General features: G+C 43.1%; 2 protein-coding genes across 3 annotated transcripts in view; one reads left to right on the forward strand and one right to left on the reverse strand.

The window, feature by feature from the left end:
* The window catches only part of LOC129711242 (elongation factor 2), a 523,480-nt gene that overhangs the window by 149,644 nt on the left and 356,979 nt on the right, over positions 1-16,857 (forward strand). The gene's annotated exons all lie outside the window — the stretch shown is intronic.
* The window catches only part of LOC129711244 (cyclic AMP-responsive element-binding protein 3-like protein 3), a 30,404-nt gene continuing 23,528 nt past the window's right edge, over positions 9,982-16,857 (reverse strand). Inside the window, exons 8-10 of the mRNA XM_055658763.1 lie at positions 16,505-16,589; positions 13,094-13,190; positions 9,982-11,712 (exon numbers count right to left, since the gene is read on the reverse strand). Of these exons, the coding sequence (XP_055514738.1) occupies positions 11,357-11,712; positions 13,094-13,190; positions 16,505-16,589 (538 nt within the window). The 3' untranslated portion in view covers positions 9,982-11,356. The remainder of the gene's footprint in view (positions 11,713-13,093; positions 13,191-16,504; positions 16,590-16,857) is intronic.

The following is a 16,857-nucleotide window of genomic DNA, read 5'->3' on the forward strand; positions in this document are numbered from 1 at the left end:
GCAGTTGAAATAAAGCAAACATTAGGACATGGGCTATAGAGGACACACGTTCAAATTACACGAGAAGGTTCATGTGCTGAGGCTACCATGAGTAGATAAAGTATTGTGTACCTCATGCAGGTAAACAGTTCCAAGAATAATGTCGGAAGGGTAAAATAATCATTTAGAGGGGATCCTAGTGCAAGTTTGTGAGTATTAGTGGTCTTGATCTTAGTTCAAGTTTATGAGTTTCATTGAATCCAGTGATTGTTGGAGAAGAATTGATGGCCAAGAAGAGTTGAACACTGGGACCTTCAATAAGCCCAGAGATGTACCTGTTGCGTCTACACAAGTAACACTTGTACAGTTACAAATGTTGGATAATTAAAACCCAATTAACAAGTTAAAGTGGTAAATTTAGAAATATTGCTGAAGTAGTTTCACTCATTCTTTTCTGTGAAGGAAAGAAAGTGGAGTTGTTTAAGTAAGCATAACATTGCCACATATCTGACCATGTGGGGTTTGTTCTGTACAATCTGCACAATTTGAGAAGAATCTTGAATAAAACAGACTCATTTTCAGAACTCCATACTTCCCAAATATTACTCTGTACACTGCACACAGTTGACACAGACCAACAACCCATGGGAACATGTGCATTTTAACCAACAGGCTAATCGTGGCCGACAGCACTACAACACTAAGAGATCAAAGATCAAGGTTAAAATAACAAGACTTGCAAAAATTGCAATCACAAACCAGAATAAACCTATCCAAAGATAGCTTTGTAAAATTATTGTCAGTGCGGTAACAGTTTTTTAAAATTGGAAAGTAAATACAATACAATAATACTTTTACAATACAATAATACAGGTATGTTTTGCAACATACGAGGAATTTAATTTGCCAAGTCAATCATAGAAATAAAAAGCAACGGAACACACATAATACATTTTAACATAAACATCCATCACAGTGACTCCTCCACATTCCTCACTGTGATGGAAGGCGAAAAAAAGTTCAATCTCTTCCCTTCTTTGTTCTCCCGCGGTCGGGGGGCATTGAGCCCTCCGTTGACGGGCCGATCTTGACTCCCATAGCCGGCGGCGTTTGGGCCCACCGGGTCGGGGTGATCAGCTCCTGCAATGGGGGGATGTCAGCTCCCCGCGCCAAGCGATCGGACCCCGGGTCGGGGCTGGTCGAAACCTTCTGCGTTGTCGGTGCTCCCGACATCAACGGCCTCTCCCGAGACTGCAAGCTCTCGATGGTAACGTCCGCAGGCCAAGGTTGGAGCGATCCCAGGCAAGGGATCAGCTCCGATGTTAAGTCCACGCCCCACGATGGGGCTCAAAGAGGCCTCCAGCTCCAGGATGTTAGGCCGCAGAACGACTGGAGATACGACCCGAAAACAATCGCACCTCCGGCAGAGTAAAGGGCCTGTCCCACTTGGTCGTCATTTCCACGACTTCATTTACACGTCACGACACATGACGCACGCACGTGGTGAGGCGTGGTGGCGTAGGCAGTGACGCGCGGTCGCACGCGGCGCCCCAGAATTTTGGGTTTCACAAAATGGGACGCGCAAATGACACCCAAGTGGGACAGGGCCCTTAAGAGATTGAAAAAAAAGTTTCCCCCGACCCTTTCCCCTCCCCCCATATAAAACAAATCGAACAACATTTACGCAAACTTTTTAAATACACTAAAAATAACAAAAAAAGACGAAAAAACAGACTGTTGGCAGGGCTGCCAATCATGCAGCGCCCCTGGTGGTATCCTTAAGTATTTATTTTTGCAAAGACAACCTTTTATTGTGGACTCCTGCTATGTGACAATATCATCAAAATAACAAGCCCAGAGACTCTGATGTGTTGAGTTTTCTCTCCAGACATTTATAAATGTGACTGTCAAGGGAAATGTGTAGGAAAGAACTGCAATGCTGGTTTAAATCGAAGGTAGATACAAAATGTTGGAGTAACTCAGTGGGACAGGCAACATCTCTGTAGAGAAGGAATGGGTGACGTTTCGGGTCGCGACCCTTCTTCAGTTTGTCAAGGGAAATATTCGCTGACAAGTTTTAGATTGTTGTGAACCATCAAAGCATTGTTATTGTGCTAATGGGTGGACTTCAAACATTCTCAAAATTGGACAAAGAGTTGGAAATGGTACTTCAAAAGGGAGGATTGTGTCAATGAGCTTGTCATGGTGTGATGTTTGGTTTCTCAGTAACGAGAAGGAGAGGCAACTTGCAAACAGCCATTAAGATGACAGCCTCCGTGGTCGCTCCATTCGGCCCATCAAGTCTGCTCCGCCATTCAATCATGGCTGATCCATCTCTCCCTCCTAACCCATTCTCCTGCCTTCTCCCCACAACCCCTGACACCTGTACTAATCAAGAATCTATCTTTGCCTTAAAAATATCCATTGACTTCATTGACTTGGGCCTCCACAGCCTCTGTGGCAAAGAATTCCACAGGTTCACCACCCTCTGACTAAAGAAATCCCCCCTTGTCTCCTTCCTATAGGAACGTCCTTTAATTCTGAGGCTATGACCTCTAAAGTTCATAGTGGAAACATCCTCTCCACATCCACTCTATCCAAGCCTTTCCCTATTCGGTAAGTTTCAATGATCCCCCCCCCCCCATCCTAAACTCCAGAGAGTACAGGCACAGTGACGTCAAACTCTCGTGTGAGTCTGTTTAAAATCACCCAGAGTTAAAGAACATGTATAGAACATTGGATACTGTTGGGGAGAGGAGAGCAGCAGCAACACCACCACCCGGTTTAGCTCAGTGGGGTAGGATGAATAGTGAGGGAAGACATTAGTTAGAGGGACAGACGGGAGATTTTGTGGAAGCTAACACGACTCCTGGATGGTGTGTTGCCACCCTGGTGCCAGGGTCCAGGATGTCTCAGAGCAATAGCAGAACATTCTCAAGTGGGAGGGTGAGCAACCAGAAGTTGTTGTGCATGTTGGCACAAATGGCTTAGTTGGGAAGAGTGTTGTGGTCCCGCAGAGTGAATATAGGGAGTTAGTAATGTCCGGATAACTCCTGGTGCCACGTGCCAATGATGATAGGAATAGGAAAATAAGGCAGATGAATGCGTGGCTGCGGAGTTGGTGCAGGGGGCATGCATTCAGATTCTCATACTGCTCGGATCTCTTCTGGGCCAGAAGTTATCTGTACAAGAAGGATGGGGTGCACCTTGAACTGGAGGGTAGGTTTGCGAGCGCTATTCCATCCTCCCCCCCGCCTCGTTACTACATTGGAACCCATCCCCCTAGCTTGGCAGGGGATGGGATCCAATGTAGGAGTGCGCAAAGGTGAGAGGCTGGAAGTCAGTGCCGAAGTCAATGACAGCAAGTTCAATAGACAGAGTAGGCAGGTGCACCGCAGGGAGCAAGAAAAGACAGTTGGGTTAAATGTCATTTATTTCAATGCTGAGGCCTGACAGGTAAGATGGATGAACTCAGTGTGTGGATAAGTACTTGCGACTGGGACATCATAGCCAAGACGTATCCTGCAGGCAGATGGAGATGTGGGTGAAAGAGGAGGGGAGTTCTGTATTGATTAAGGAGAACATCCTTAACCTCCATGACAGGCACAGTGTGGCTGGAGTGTCCATCATCCACAATATACACAGTCACTCGCCCAGGCTGCTCTGACAGCGTTTCTCAAGCTTGTGACCGTTACCACCTAGAAAGACAAGGCATGGAAACACCGTATCCTGCAGCACCTCCTCTCATTCACACACCTTACGGATTTGGAAATATACCATCAGCCCTTTATTGTCACTGGGTCTAAATCCTGGGGCTCCCCAATAGTGCTGTGGGAGTAACTTCAGAATTTTAGACTGTAGACTTTAGAGATGAAGCATAGAGGGAAGAAGATTGGACTTTATTGCCTTCCATCACAGTGCAGAATGTGGGGCATCTGCTGTGGTGGATGTTTATGCTAACTTTTATGTAGCTGTGTGTCTTGTTGCTTTTTTTTAGTATGGCCAAATGGTTATTCTAATATCACTGGACCTTAATTGGTACACATGACAATAAAAGACCTTTAAAATCTCTTCAGCCCACTAAGACCAGCGATCACCGCGTATACCTTGTACTATCCTACACACTAGGGACAATTTACAATTTTACCTAAGCCAATTAACTACAAACATGTACATCTTTGGAGTGTGGGAGAAAACTGGTGGCACCAAGAGGAACTCCACGTGGTCACAAGGAGAACATATAAACTCCATAAAGACAGCACCTTTAGTCAAGATCGGACCTGTAAGGCAGCATCTCTACTGCTGCGCCACCGTGCCGTGAAGAATAAATGCAGCCTCCAAGAAAACCGTTCAATACCAACGTCTCATAGCAATCAGTCTTATATAATTGTACCAAAGCTCAGTCCTGTAACTGTGGTGGCACAGTTACGTAGCAGTTGGTGCTGCTACCGCATAATAGAAGTGAGCCAGCTTCAATCTGATATCTAGTGCTGTCTGTGTGCAGTTTGCACAATCTTCCTGTGAATGTGCTAGTTTCCTATGGGCGCTCCAGTTTCCTTCCACATCCCAAAGATGTGTGGGTCGTTTGGTTAACTGGCCCCTGTAAATTGTCCCTAGTGTGTAGGTGAGTGGGAATGTCTGGAGGAAGCTGATGAGAATTAAAACATTGAATTAATGTAGAATTAATATAAATAGGTGGTGATAGTTGGCACAGATTTAGTGGGTTGAAGGGACTTCTTCCATGCTGGGCCCCTCAATGACTCTCTAAAGAAAACGATGTTGTTGCATTTATTTGTCTCGTTGACAGTAACTGTCTAAAAACTCTGCTGCACCGATGATTTCAGTTTCTAATGTAAGCTAGAGCTCGTTAAGGAATAAATTAGCAAGTTTAACTATTATTAAATCATGAGGCTAATGTCACTGCCCCTTGTGTTTATCTTTGCACAAAACTCATTTTACCTGTTACCAAATTCTTAAAGTCATAAATTAAATATGATATTTCGGTAAGTGTGTCTCCATCAACACTGCCTTGGAGGCTACATTCATACTTTAATCATCCTACCTTCATTGGCTTTGTAGATGATAGAATATATTAATTTAGTTTATTTCTTTAAAGACCAGAAGCCAGCCATTATATAATGAGGGCATTGGAGATTATTGCAGGCTTCATCAACCGGGAGTAGGAATAACTTCTGTATGTCCTGTAAGTCATATCCATTTCTCTACTGGGTTAGAGAAGATTGCTGAAGATTTGTTCCATCATCACATTGGCTTTTGGACTGCAAGGCATTGGTGTGGGTAGGATAATGACCGGGTATTGGGTGGGATGAATAACCGGGTGTTGGGCGGGTCTGTGGGGCTGGGTGGGAGTTGACTCATTCCGAGTTCCCTCGCACCATCCGATCAGGTCTCTTAGACTCTCTCGCACTCACACTGACTCCTGCACTCTTCAGTCCTCACTCAGACGCCCTCCCTCCTTTTTCATTCCCCCTCTTCCTCTCATTACTCAACCAGCCTGTCCCTCACTCCTTACTTGGCACCTTCCTGCTCAGTACGCCAGGGGTTGAGCTGCAGACCGACCTTTCAATTGATGCCATTTCCTGAGGCTCGCTTCCTTCCCTCCTGCAGCACGGACAACTTTCCACAGCTGGCTTTGCAATTCAAGAACAGACTGTTCTATTTCTTCTTAATATTATGGGACAGTGGGGTGATAATTATCCCACCGCTCTCTAGTAACAAGTTAGCAATTACACCACTGTTGTTGGACGAATCACAGATGGTGATGCCAGAGAATAGAAGTGAGATTGACCGATTGACCAAATGGTGCCAGCACAACAACCTGGCTCTCAACATCAGTAAAACCAAGGAACTGATTGTGGACTTTGGTAGGGGAAGGATGAGAACCCACAATCAATGGGACCATGGTGGAGAGGGTCAAAAACTTCAAATTCCTGGGCGTGCATATTTCCGAAGATCTTTCCTGGACCCAGCACAACGATGCAATTATAAAGAAAGCACATCAGCGACTCTACTTCCTGAGAAGATTACAGAGATTTGGCATGTCAAAGTGGATTCTCCTGATCTTCTCTGGGTGCACAGTAGAGAGCATACTGGTTTGTTGCTTCGTGGCCTGGTTCGGCAACTTGAATGCCCAGGAGCAGAAAAGACTGCAAAACGTTGTGACCACTGCCCAGTCCATCACCGGCTTTGACCTCCCCAACATCAAAGGGATCCATCGAAGTCGCTGCCTCAAAAAGGCAGCCAACATCATCAAAGACCCACACCATCCTGGCCACACACTCATTTCACCATTGCCATCGGGAAGAAGGTAAAGGAGCCTGAAATATGTAACGTCCAGGTTCAGGAACAGTTTCTTCCCTATAACCATCAGCCTATTAAACACGACAACAAATAAGCTCTGAACTGCAACAGACTATTATAATTATTGCACTATATTTGTTATTTATTGAGTATGTGTGCATGGGTATACTTTTTTCTTCTCCCGTTATGGACTATGTTCACATATTCTGTTGTGCTGCAGCAAGTAAGAATTTCATTGTCCTATCTGGACCATATGACAATAAAACACCCTCGACTTGACTCTTGATTTACCCACACAATCCAACTTCAACCGTCATGAGACTCCCACAATTACAATCCATTCACATCCTATTGGTAAATGGAAGGCAATTTGATGCTGAACTCTGTAAATATAGATTAGCATGCATGTGTTCTCATTAATCCCCCTTCTCCTCATCAGAAGCATTTTTTCAACATTTCACTTTAAAATTGAAGAACTCATCCAAAGTATCTTAATATAGGACATAGTTGTGCCCTTCGGCCCACAATGTTTGTGCCAAACATGATGGCAAGCTAAACTGGTCTCATCTGCCTGTACATGACCCATATCTCACTATTCCTTGCACTGCCATGAAAGCCTTTTAAACACCACTGCCGTATCTACCTTTACCACCACCCCAGGCAAGGTGTTCCTGGTCCCCATCACTCTCCATGTAGAAAATAGGCTGAGGGGCCCCACTCTTGTTCCCAATTCCTACATTGGTAGTCATTGTTCCATGGCTTTCTTATTTTATAATCTGCACAAAAACAATCTAAAGATTCATGTTCCAACTATTCCAGTTTGTTGGATGGTGCCTATTAAATAGCCAGACGCCTAGGACTGAATCGAAGGCTCAACAATTTATTTCTCATACTCCAATTACTGTACCATAAGCAGCAGTTACAGGTAACCGATCGATGTTCAGTAGGACACTGCAAAGCTGAGTGACCTCTGCAGAGTGACAAAATTACAAAACCTGGTGTCTTGTGAATGTGTTCCTCTGTATTAGTTGCTTGGTCGTTTAGACAGAAAAAAAGCCTGGTATAGTGTGATTCTTGACATCAATATAAGATTTGAAGTAATCCACAATACTCTAATTCCTCACCAATCAATGTTGACAAACAAAAATTAAATCACATCGTATCAAATGTTTCCAAAAATCTCTGCAATCATTTCACACAATGATATTGCTGAAAAGTGCAAAGAAATCATTCTGTGCCGGGAACAACCTGACACAAAGCCGTTAGGATTAACTTGTCTTGGCAGTGGCCCAAAGAAGTTCCTACTGTTGTTGATCACCTGAACATACAACAAAAAAAACAACAGTTTCCCTGTATCCCAGTACACGACAATAATAAATCAATACCAATATATTAATTTATTCTCAGACAGAGATGGGTTGGCACAGCAGTAGAGTTACTGCCTTACAGTGCTTGCATCGCCGAGTACCCGGGTTCCATCCCCACTATGGGTGCAAACGGATTTTGTACGGTCTCGCTGTGACCGGGTGTGTTTTCTACGAGATTTTCGGTTTCCTCCCACACTTCAAAAATGTACAGGTTTGTAAGATAATTGGCTTGGTATAAATGTAAATTGTTCCTCGTGTGTGTAGGGTAGTGTAAGTGTGCAGGGGTCGCTGGCCGGTGCGGACTTGTCTGGGCCGAAGGGCCTATTTCCGCGCTATATCTCTAAACTAAATTAAACTACGAGAGGATTGCCGAATGATCTTAATGGAGTGCAAATCTGGGTTATGAGCTGAAGTGAATAGGGACGTATTTACCATCAGAGCATTCCTGCCAGCTGAATGTTTGCGGGATAGGAAGGAGACTGCAGCTGATATGGGAACAGGCAAGGGAGATCATCCCATCATAACAGAAGGAGCCTTGCAATATTTTTAATTCTACCCCCATATGATGAGTGAATGACTAGAAGACCAAAAGGAAAAGTGATGGCAAGAGCTAAATCTGAGAATTGTTCCCCCTCCCCTCCCCCCTCCAATCCCCCTATTACCCCCAGGGGGTGAAAGGCCCTTGATTAGGAAGCGAGATTAGCCTTGACCTGCAGAGGGAAGAGGGAGTTCTCAAAGTTATCAGAGGAAATAGTTAAATGTGGGAGATAAAACTAGAATTAACTAAGTGTCAACATCAAAGAGATATGATATCTGTTAAATAAAAGTCTGCCGTTGCAAATATTTATGGAATAACGACAGATCTGGGAACCAAATCAAAAATTTGGAGTCATTGAGTCGCACATCACAGAGGCAGGCTCTTCTGTGTCGGTGCTGCTGAGAAGTATCAGCAGTACAAACCCAGCATCGAGCTCTCATCCTATAACCTGCCATGTCATGGCACTTCAAGGACATCAAAATTATTCTTCAATGTTGTGAGATGTATCTGCCTACACCACTTCCTCAGGGAATGTGTTCCAGATTTCAATCACTTTGGGTGAAAACATTTCCTCCACTAATCTCTTCTTATTTTCAAGTACCTTAACTTGAACATTCTTTCTGGTCATGGACACCTCTCCCAAGGCTAAATGTTACTAACTGCCTACTCTATCAATGCCCCTCATACTTTTACATACCCTCTATCAGCTATTACTGCTCTAAAAAATGAAACACAGCCTATCCCCAGCTTGTAACTGCAAGGCTAGATCTCAGGTAATAACCTGGGAAATCCCTTCTGTACCAGTGCAATCATTCTCAAAGTGGGGGGTAGGGGGGGGGGCTGCCACCAAGTGCAGCGGCAGGTAGTAGATCAGAATGTTCAGTGAACTTTTGTAAACTTGTTGGTGCACATGTACTGCCCAGGTGAGGTCTACTGTACAATTTTACCGGGTGTATGCAAAACAAAGCATTTCATGGTATCTAGTTACTTGTGCAATTATGTTTCATTAAATCATTGCTCAGCTATAAATCCTGTCCAGCACGGATGAATTAGTCCGATAGACCCGTTTCTGTACCGTATGACTCCATGACTCTAGCCTGTCCTGTACTTCTCCTGTTGGTATCACTTGAATGCACTTCCTCCTCCCCTTGCCTATCGATTGCCCACGTATCCCCACGCATGGGCATCTCAATCCTTTCACAGCGTGTATCTATGAAGTAACAGCATGTGGTGGTCCACAAATCTTCAATGTTTAAAAGGTCTGTGTTATCCAAAAATGTTGGGAACCACTTACCACAGTGAGAAAGTCTAAAGGTTGTGTTCTTGGCCTTCCAACAATCACGTTGTTTTGTGCAACACCAATCATCGGAGTGTTTCCCATTACATTGCCGATCATTTTATAATTAGATACGATGGTGGCATTTAAGACTCTTTTGGATAGGCATATGAGTACGCAGGGAATGGAGGGATAGGAATCATATGAAGGCAGAAGAGATTAGTTTAACTTATCATCATGTTTCACATAGACATCGCAGGCTGAAGGGCCTGATCTAGTGCTGTACTTGTCCATGTTGCCTTTGAACTCATTTTTAACGAGTGACTCAATGCCTCATGGTCAAGGGCATTCACTCTTACTCACCTCTGGAATTCGGCTTCAATTCCCAATAAATAATATATGGCACTGAGGCTAAAATGTGATGAATATCATTTTCCAGTTTCTATCGCCTGGTAGGAGGAAGAAGTTAATGCTTTAAAAAAGAATCAAGAATATAGTTTTAAAGAACTGCGGAATTTTAATGATTTACATTCAAGCCGATTGCGACACTGAAATAGTTTAAAGAAGGCCTAAAAGTAAATTCTAAAGTTAATTAATCAATTGTTTTCTTTGGAAAGTCACATTTATGGCAAAGTGACAAAAATCACAATTACACATGACAAAGCATGGTGAGGTACAGGTCGATAGCCTGGGAGATAGTATCGGTGAGATGGGAGTGGATGGTGGGGAAGGAGTTACGTGGGGCTGGTGGAGTGAATGATGAAGGGAGGTGATGGATTATGAGGTAGGAATGGAATAGTCGGTATACGGAAGTGGATATTGAGATTGGACACTGACAAGAATCTGGGGGGAAGCGGTGGATAGGATGGAGAGGGTGGATAGGGGAGTGGAGGTGAATAGGGGAGTGGAGGTGGGTGGGGGGGGATGGGGTGGATAGGGGGTGGGTTTGGGGTAATTGGGGACAAGAGAGTGAATAGGAAGGAGGGAGTGGATTAGAGAAAATGTTGGATGCGAGGATGAGGCTATGAGTTGGGGGAGTGAGGGAGAGGATGAGGGATGGGTGATGAGAGAAGGTGATTTAAGCCATGAGAGGTATGGATGTTGGATGAAGCTGAGGTGGTAGCGGACTGAGCTGGGAAGATCATGAATGATACTTTGATCATGAATCCGTGGAGAAGAAAAGTCAGGGCAATGAGATAGTTACAAGTAAAACACACAACTTAATCAGCGATTACTACATTGGAGGCAGCCCGTGCGCTTGTATTAAAAATGAGCAAGCAGTGGTGAAGGTGCTATCCCTCCTTACTCAGAGGGCCACCATGGAAGTGGAGAATTAAGCACCAAAAGTTAAGGATGGAATGAAATCATTGGAAGTGGCTGGGACAGGAAAACATGAAGCTCAATCTTACAGGTCAGAGGAAAGAGAGCACGAGAGAGGCCAATCAGTATGGCAACACTGTCACAGAATGATTTACAGTTCTCACACAGCTGACCTTGTCTCTATATCAAGAATGAGCAACTACAAGATCACTTAAAATCACACAATGTACCCCGCACACGAGATGTGATCAGCTCATTTGATCGCCTTGATAAGCTTAGAGATTAGTTATAGTACTGATATGAAGCTGAGATTGACACATTAATGTCATTACGACTAACGTTTACTTTTTTTTAAAATTTAAATATATAAATTGTGGCTATACAAAACCAAGAAATGGAAGGTCAACACATATATTTGGACTGCAAAATGGTTATTATGAAAATGTGAGGCTGTAAATATTGGAATATATTCTGATGGAAAGACTTAAATCTCAAAACCCAATCAGCCAAATTTAAATATCAATTAATATGACATTCCCCATAATTCAAAACCCACTACATTTCATCTCCATGGTTAGCGGTCTTTTCAGAAGAGCTCCGTTTAGTCCAGAGTGAATGCCCATGTTCTGTACTGTGCTCTTCAGGGTCGAGATCTTCAAGGATGGTAATGTCCTTGGGAGTGGTGCCATTCCTGAGCAAAGCGTCAGATGCGCCAAGAGAGAGACTTCCAAAGACCCCAGTGAGTTCATTGTCATTCACAGTTTGGACTTGTTCGCTGACCATGCCAGTATTCTCCAAAGTGAGCTGGTCTGTACGTTCCTCCTTCTTCCCTGCTGAAATGTCATGCTGAGGCTTGGCCAACATATGAAGCACACGGGTCGACTCCACATTGTGCAGAGACCTAGAAAATACTGTAAGGCAAATCCAATTTTTGGTTATCTGTACATGCAGGAAGAATTATAGTCAGTTTTATTACCAAATGAAAACTAGACAGGATGGATTGTGGAGTTTGTTAATGCTCCAAAATAGTTTACTGTTCACTATTGTTCATTTGATGAGTGATTTAGCTATTTAGAAGCCACCACATTCTCTATCACCGGCAATTGCTTTGGTTAGAAGCAAGCACGCAGGTGAGTTCAGATTTAATGCTTAAGGGCCTGCCCACTAGCATACGCCTGCATGCGGCAAGCGCAACCAATCCAGAAGCGGGAACCGCGTGGAGGTCGAGTGAGTGACGTACGGCGTCGAGGCGGCACGGAATTTTTAAACATGGTCAGTTTTTCGGAGCCCCGCGCGATGTCGGGACCAGCTCCGCACAACTCCATCGAGGCCATATGGCTCAAGCGACCACGTTAGGTCGCGCTTGCCGCATGCAGGCACACGCTGGTGGGACCAGCTCTTTAGGTCGCGCTTGCCGCATGGAGTCGCATGCTCGTGGGACAGGCCCTCTATTCCAGAAGTTTGGTTTAGTTCCCTTGGAACACAATTTTGCACAACATTGAGGGACTGCTGCAATATCAGTGGTGCCATATTCTGGATGAGCTTTAACTGAGGCTCCTTCATGAACATTAAAAATATCCATTGACCGAGTGGTTGGACGAGCAGTGAAGATGTCCCCAGTGTCCTGACCAATATTTACTTCCGCAACCAACATCACTAAAACACATCAATTTTTTCAACTAAATGAACAAATCATTAGACTGCTGTGGGACTTTTCCATGCACACATTGTTGACAGAATTTCTCATTACAGTAATCACTGTGCTTCAACCGATTCTTAATTGGCTCTAAAGAACTTTAGTACATTCAAAGCTGATGAATGGATTGTTTAAGTATGAGCTTTCATTCTTGTCATCTGTGGACGTTATCTAAGGTCAATTTAACTGCGTTTGCCAGATGGAATGTTAGTTTTTGATTTCAGTTCAAATTAATCTGCATTGATTTCAGTTTTCTGAAGACAGATGAGATAAAAATGCTCCTGCAGTTTCAAAATCTGTGAAACGTCAAAAAGATCAGTCGCTATCTTGTGCTGCTTTCTGTCATATTGGCGTCTGAAGACTTTCTTTCCCAAATGTATTTTGATTGTTTCTTTTCTTGTGACCTTTGTCCAATGCTCAGCCTAACTTTGCAGATATATCTTCTACCCTTCTACACCGTAAAATGCTCACATCATCGGCTGAGTGAATAAATAAATTTTGATTGAAGAATCTTTCTGCAGCCCAACATCAGTGCATGATGTTGGAGTGTTAACCAAATCAACCAGTGCTGACTTAGTGTGGGTACTGTTACTCACCTCGTATCGGAGTGAAGTCACCTTCATTTGCACCCTTATTGGAGCTGAAGGAGCTGAAGCTGGGGAATATGACCAGACTGAAGGACAACACCAGCACCTGGAGAGAGAAAAGATCCAAATTCATGGTTGGCATAGGGGGAAGGCCCAATGGTTTCATTATTCCTTGTTGGAAGGGGGACTCTGAACGCACTAATATCTCCACTGCCCCTTCCCATCCACCACATCCCTTCCTCTAGCATCAACATTTGCAACTTTTCTATCCTTATCTTCCACCTTTTGCCTTTTTAACTCTGGCCTTTGTCCGAACAATCTGCCTATCAACCCCCCCCCCTCCCCCCTCAACTGTATCCATCTATCACTTTCCAGACTTTGTCTTGCCCCTCCTCTCTTCCAGTTCAGTTTTCTCTCCCTCCCCCCAACACGATCAGTCTGAAGAAGGGTCCAAACCCAAAACGTCACCTATCCATATTCTCCAGAGATGCTACCTAACTTGCTGAGTCACTCCAGCTCTTGGATCTTTGTTCATAAACTAGAATCTGCAGTTCCTTGGCTTTAAAGGACATTGCCTTTGTTACAAGAGCAGGAAGAATGACCAGAATTAGTGAATGCCACTTTGTTTTTACTCTCCTCAGCTAAATAAGTTAATTCCATGATAACTCAGTACACCGTGGGTGACCATCTTTCAGGTGAGATCGTATCAAGGTTGCACCTGCCAATGGACATAGCACGCCTTAAAGAAATGAGACTCCGACTAATAGATAAATATGACCAATTCTTAAGGAGTTGGTCTCCTTTCATCGACTTTTTGGAATCATGTGATGCAGCAGTACCGTAAAGATTGCTGATTTCAGTTCATGCCGTGGATAGATCTACATCTCCGAATAAAGATTTGAAAATGTCTCTTTTAAGGGGCCTTCTCTCCTATTTCTACTTTCCACTTTTCCTTTTTTTTTATATACACACTTCACGTTTTTCTATTCTCAACCATCTATTTTTCCTCTTTTTCCCCTTTCTATTGTTTTCTTTTTCTTGACTTGCTTACTTCCTTCCCAAAACATAAAACTAGAGGTTGTACATAGAATGGATTACGGTATGACATAGTTGGCACCTAAAATTAGGTTCCACTGTACTGTTTTGTACTGTATTAACTTCTAATAAAATAAACAAAAACAAAAAAAAAGTTGCACCTGCCTTTCGTAGACATACAGTGCCATGGTAGTGTATTTGGAAAAAACAGGGAAGTTCTCACCCATTGTCATGACCAATATTAATTTCACCAAGCAATGTTACATAAAACTGATACAAAGAATTGGGAAATTCTTTTTAGAATGTATGAGGTTGGGATTGGGGAGGAATATTGTTGTTGGTTGCATGTATAACAATAAAAATAACAGAAAGATCACCTTGATGAATCTTGCTGCAAGCATATTTGGTATTTCCCAGTGATTTAACCTGAAATCCCAATAATATCAGGATCACCACCTTTCACCTAGTTTGTGAATTGAATAGTTTTAAGCTTGTGTTCCAGTACATGACAAGGTGTGAAAATCTATTCATATTATATGTGTGCATGCAGCATTTTCCTCATTGCATCCTCACTGCATTTTGTGGATTATAAGTACGGTGTACTGAGCTATCAAGGAATTAGTTCCTTTAGATGAGGAAAGTAAAAACAAAAGTGGAACTCATTAATTCTGGTCCTTAACAAAGGCAATGTCCTATATAGTCATGCAGAACCAAGGAACAGCAGATGTTAGATTACAAAAAAAAAGACTTTTTTGGGTGAAGGGCAGTATATTTTGGGGATTTTCTAACAATCTGCTCACACTTGGTTTGTTGGTTTTCTGAAGGATGAGTCTGATGCTTGGCATAAATTCTTCAGAAACCAGACTGGGTTGAGCTGGAATATACAGAATCTCACTGCTACGTGTACAGACCTGTCGACGAAGTGTTGCTGGTCATTTCACCCAAAGTTCAGTAGCAGAGTCAGCTCTAGAGGCTTGAGGGGCGAGGAGGTTTTGGAGGTAGGTGATGGGATCTCTTAAGAGCGAAGGCCACTCAGCTTATTGCAAGACATGTATGTATGGGCCATCATAATTGTAAGTGGAAAAAACGATTGCAGGGGACAGTATTTCCAAGCATGCTGCTTGTTAACGTGGGTGTACAATTAATACAAGTGTTAATTGAACACAGAGACTAATTGAATGCATCATGGGCCTAGTATTTGCCATGCACGCACCAAAAGTTGAATTCACAAGAGAGTGTGAGGTATAAGGCACTTTCATTCCTTAATTCTTATTGATGTTATCTTGCTTTGTCAGCACAGAGATCTTCCATCTTCAAATACCCCATAAAGCAACATGTTCGCTGACTTCTATTAACTGGCTCTTTCCCCCTTTCACCCTTTGTCTTCATCATTAATTCCTCAGACAAATGAATTTTCCTTCTAACACTGCTTTCATGCAAGTGACATCAGCTGGCAGCTCACTGCAAGGGCTATCTTCTTTTTTTAATATTCAATCCCCGCCTATAAATATGGTTAATCGCCCTGTTGTTTGGTATTCTGGGTGTTAAAAATTACACTAACAGACAACTTGTTTTTACAGATTAACATTCCTTGCCATCGCACATTTGTGGTGATTTAACATTCAGTTGCTCATCCCTCTTATCTTACTTGTACCTATTTTACTATACTCATGTATGGTATGGTTTGGCTGGAGTTTTATACTTGACAACAACAAACCGATTCCAATTCCATCCAAGCAGCTCATTAATCTTTACCAGACTCAGATTTCTACTTCCATGTGATCATCGTCTGGAAGTCACCTCAATTGGGACACAGACATGCCGCAGTGAGACGATCCTGATATATTATTGGGATTTCAGGTTAAATTACAGGAAATACCAAATATAGTTACAGCAAGATTCATCTAGCTGCATGTAGAGCTTTTAGTAGCAATGGCCTCTAACAAATTGCAGGTAAATTACAGGTAAGTGTGGCAACTCACTGACCCCAGCTGGTCCACTTACATCTATTGCAAATGTAGTTTACAGTTAATGACTAATCAGCCACAATAATCATAAAGCAGGCTGGCGCGAAGGGCCGAATGGCCTACTCCTGCACTTATTTTCCATGTATCTAGGCGTTGTGTCAGGGTGAAATTGAACATAGGCCAGTTCATTAAAGAACTGGGATCTCATGCGTTATGGGACAAGCCCACTGTTCACTCCATTGGGATAAATGGAACTGAATATTGAACAGAGGCTATTAATGTCCCCAATGCAGTTCCTCCTGTCTACACCAGCCATGTCTAATTTCACCCACCCTATAATCAACACACCAAAAGATGACTCTTCACGTGCACATGTTGTGAAAACAGGACTGTTGAAGTAATATGTCTGTCCATTTACCATAATGCATGTGCTTGTCTGCGCAGTCTTGCCTGTAGAGTGCATGACCAAGGCTTGGAGTTTTCTCAGCTGCTGCAGCAATGTCCTGTGGGAAGCAAGCAGTGTTTGAGATATTTGCATACTTTATTTAATCCTAATCCTTTTACAAATGATTAATGTTTCAGACTTTCAGGAACATGCTATGCCAGGGCAACATCAGCACTTACTGTACTGCCCAAGGGCAATGATTAACCTGTGCCTTAACCAGTAATCAACAACGCAACCCCACTGAGTTTTCTACACCCCCTGGGGTAAAGACACACACTCCACAATACAACCAGATATTTACATTATTTTTAACAAGCTGCTGTGAT

This window comes from Leucoraja erinacea, chromosome 29 (genome assembly GCF_028641065.1).
Source record: "Leucoraja erinacea ecotype New England chromosome 29, Leri_hhj_1, whole genome shotgun sequence".
In the NCBI taxonomy this organism is placed as follows: domain Eukaryota; kingdom Metazoa; phylum Chordata; class Chondrichthyes; order Rajiformes; family Rajidae; genus Leucoraja; species Leucoraja erinaceus.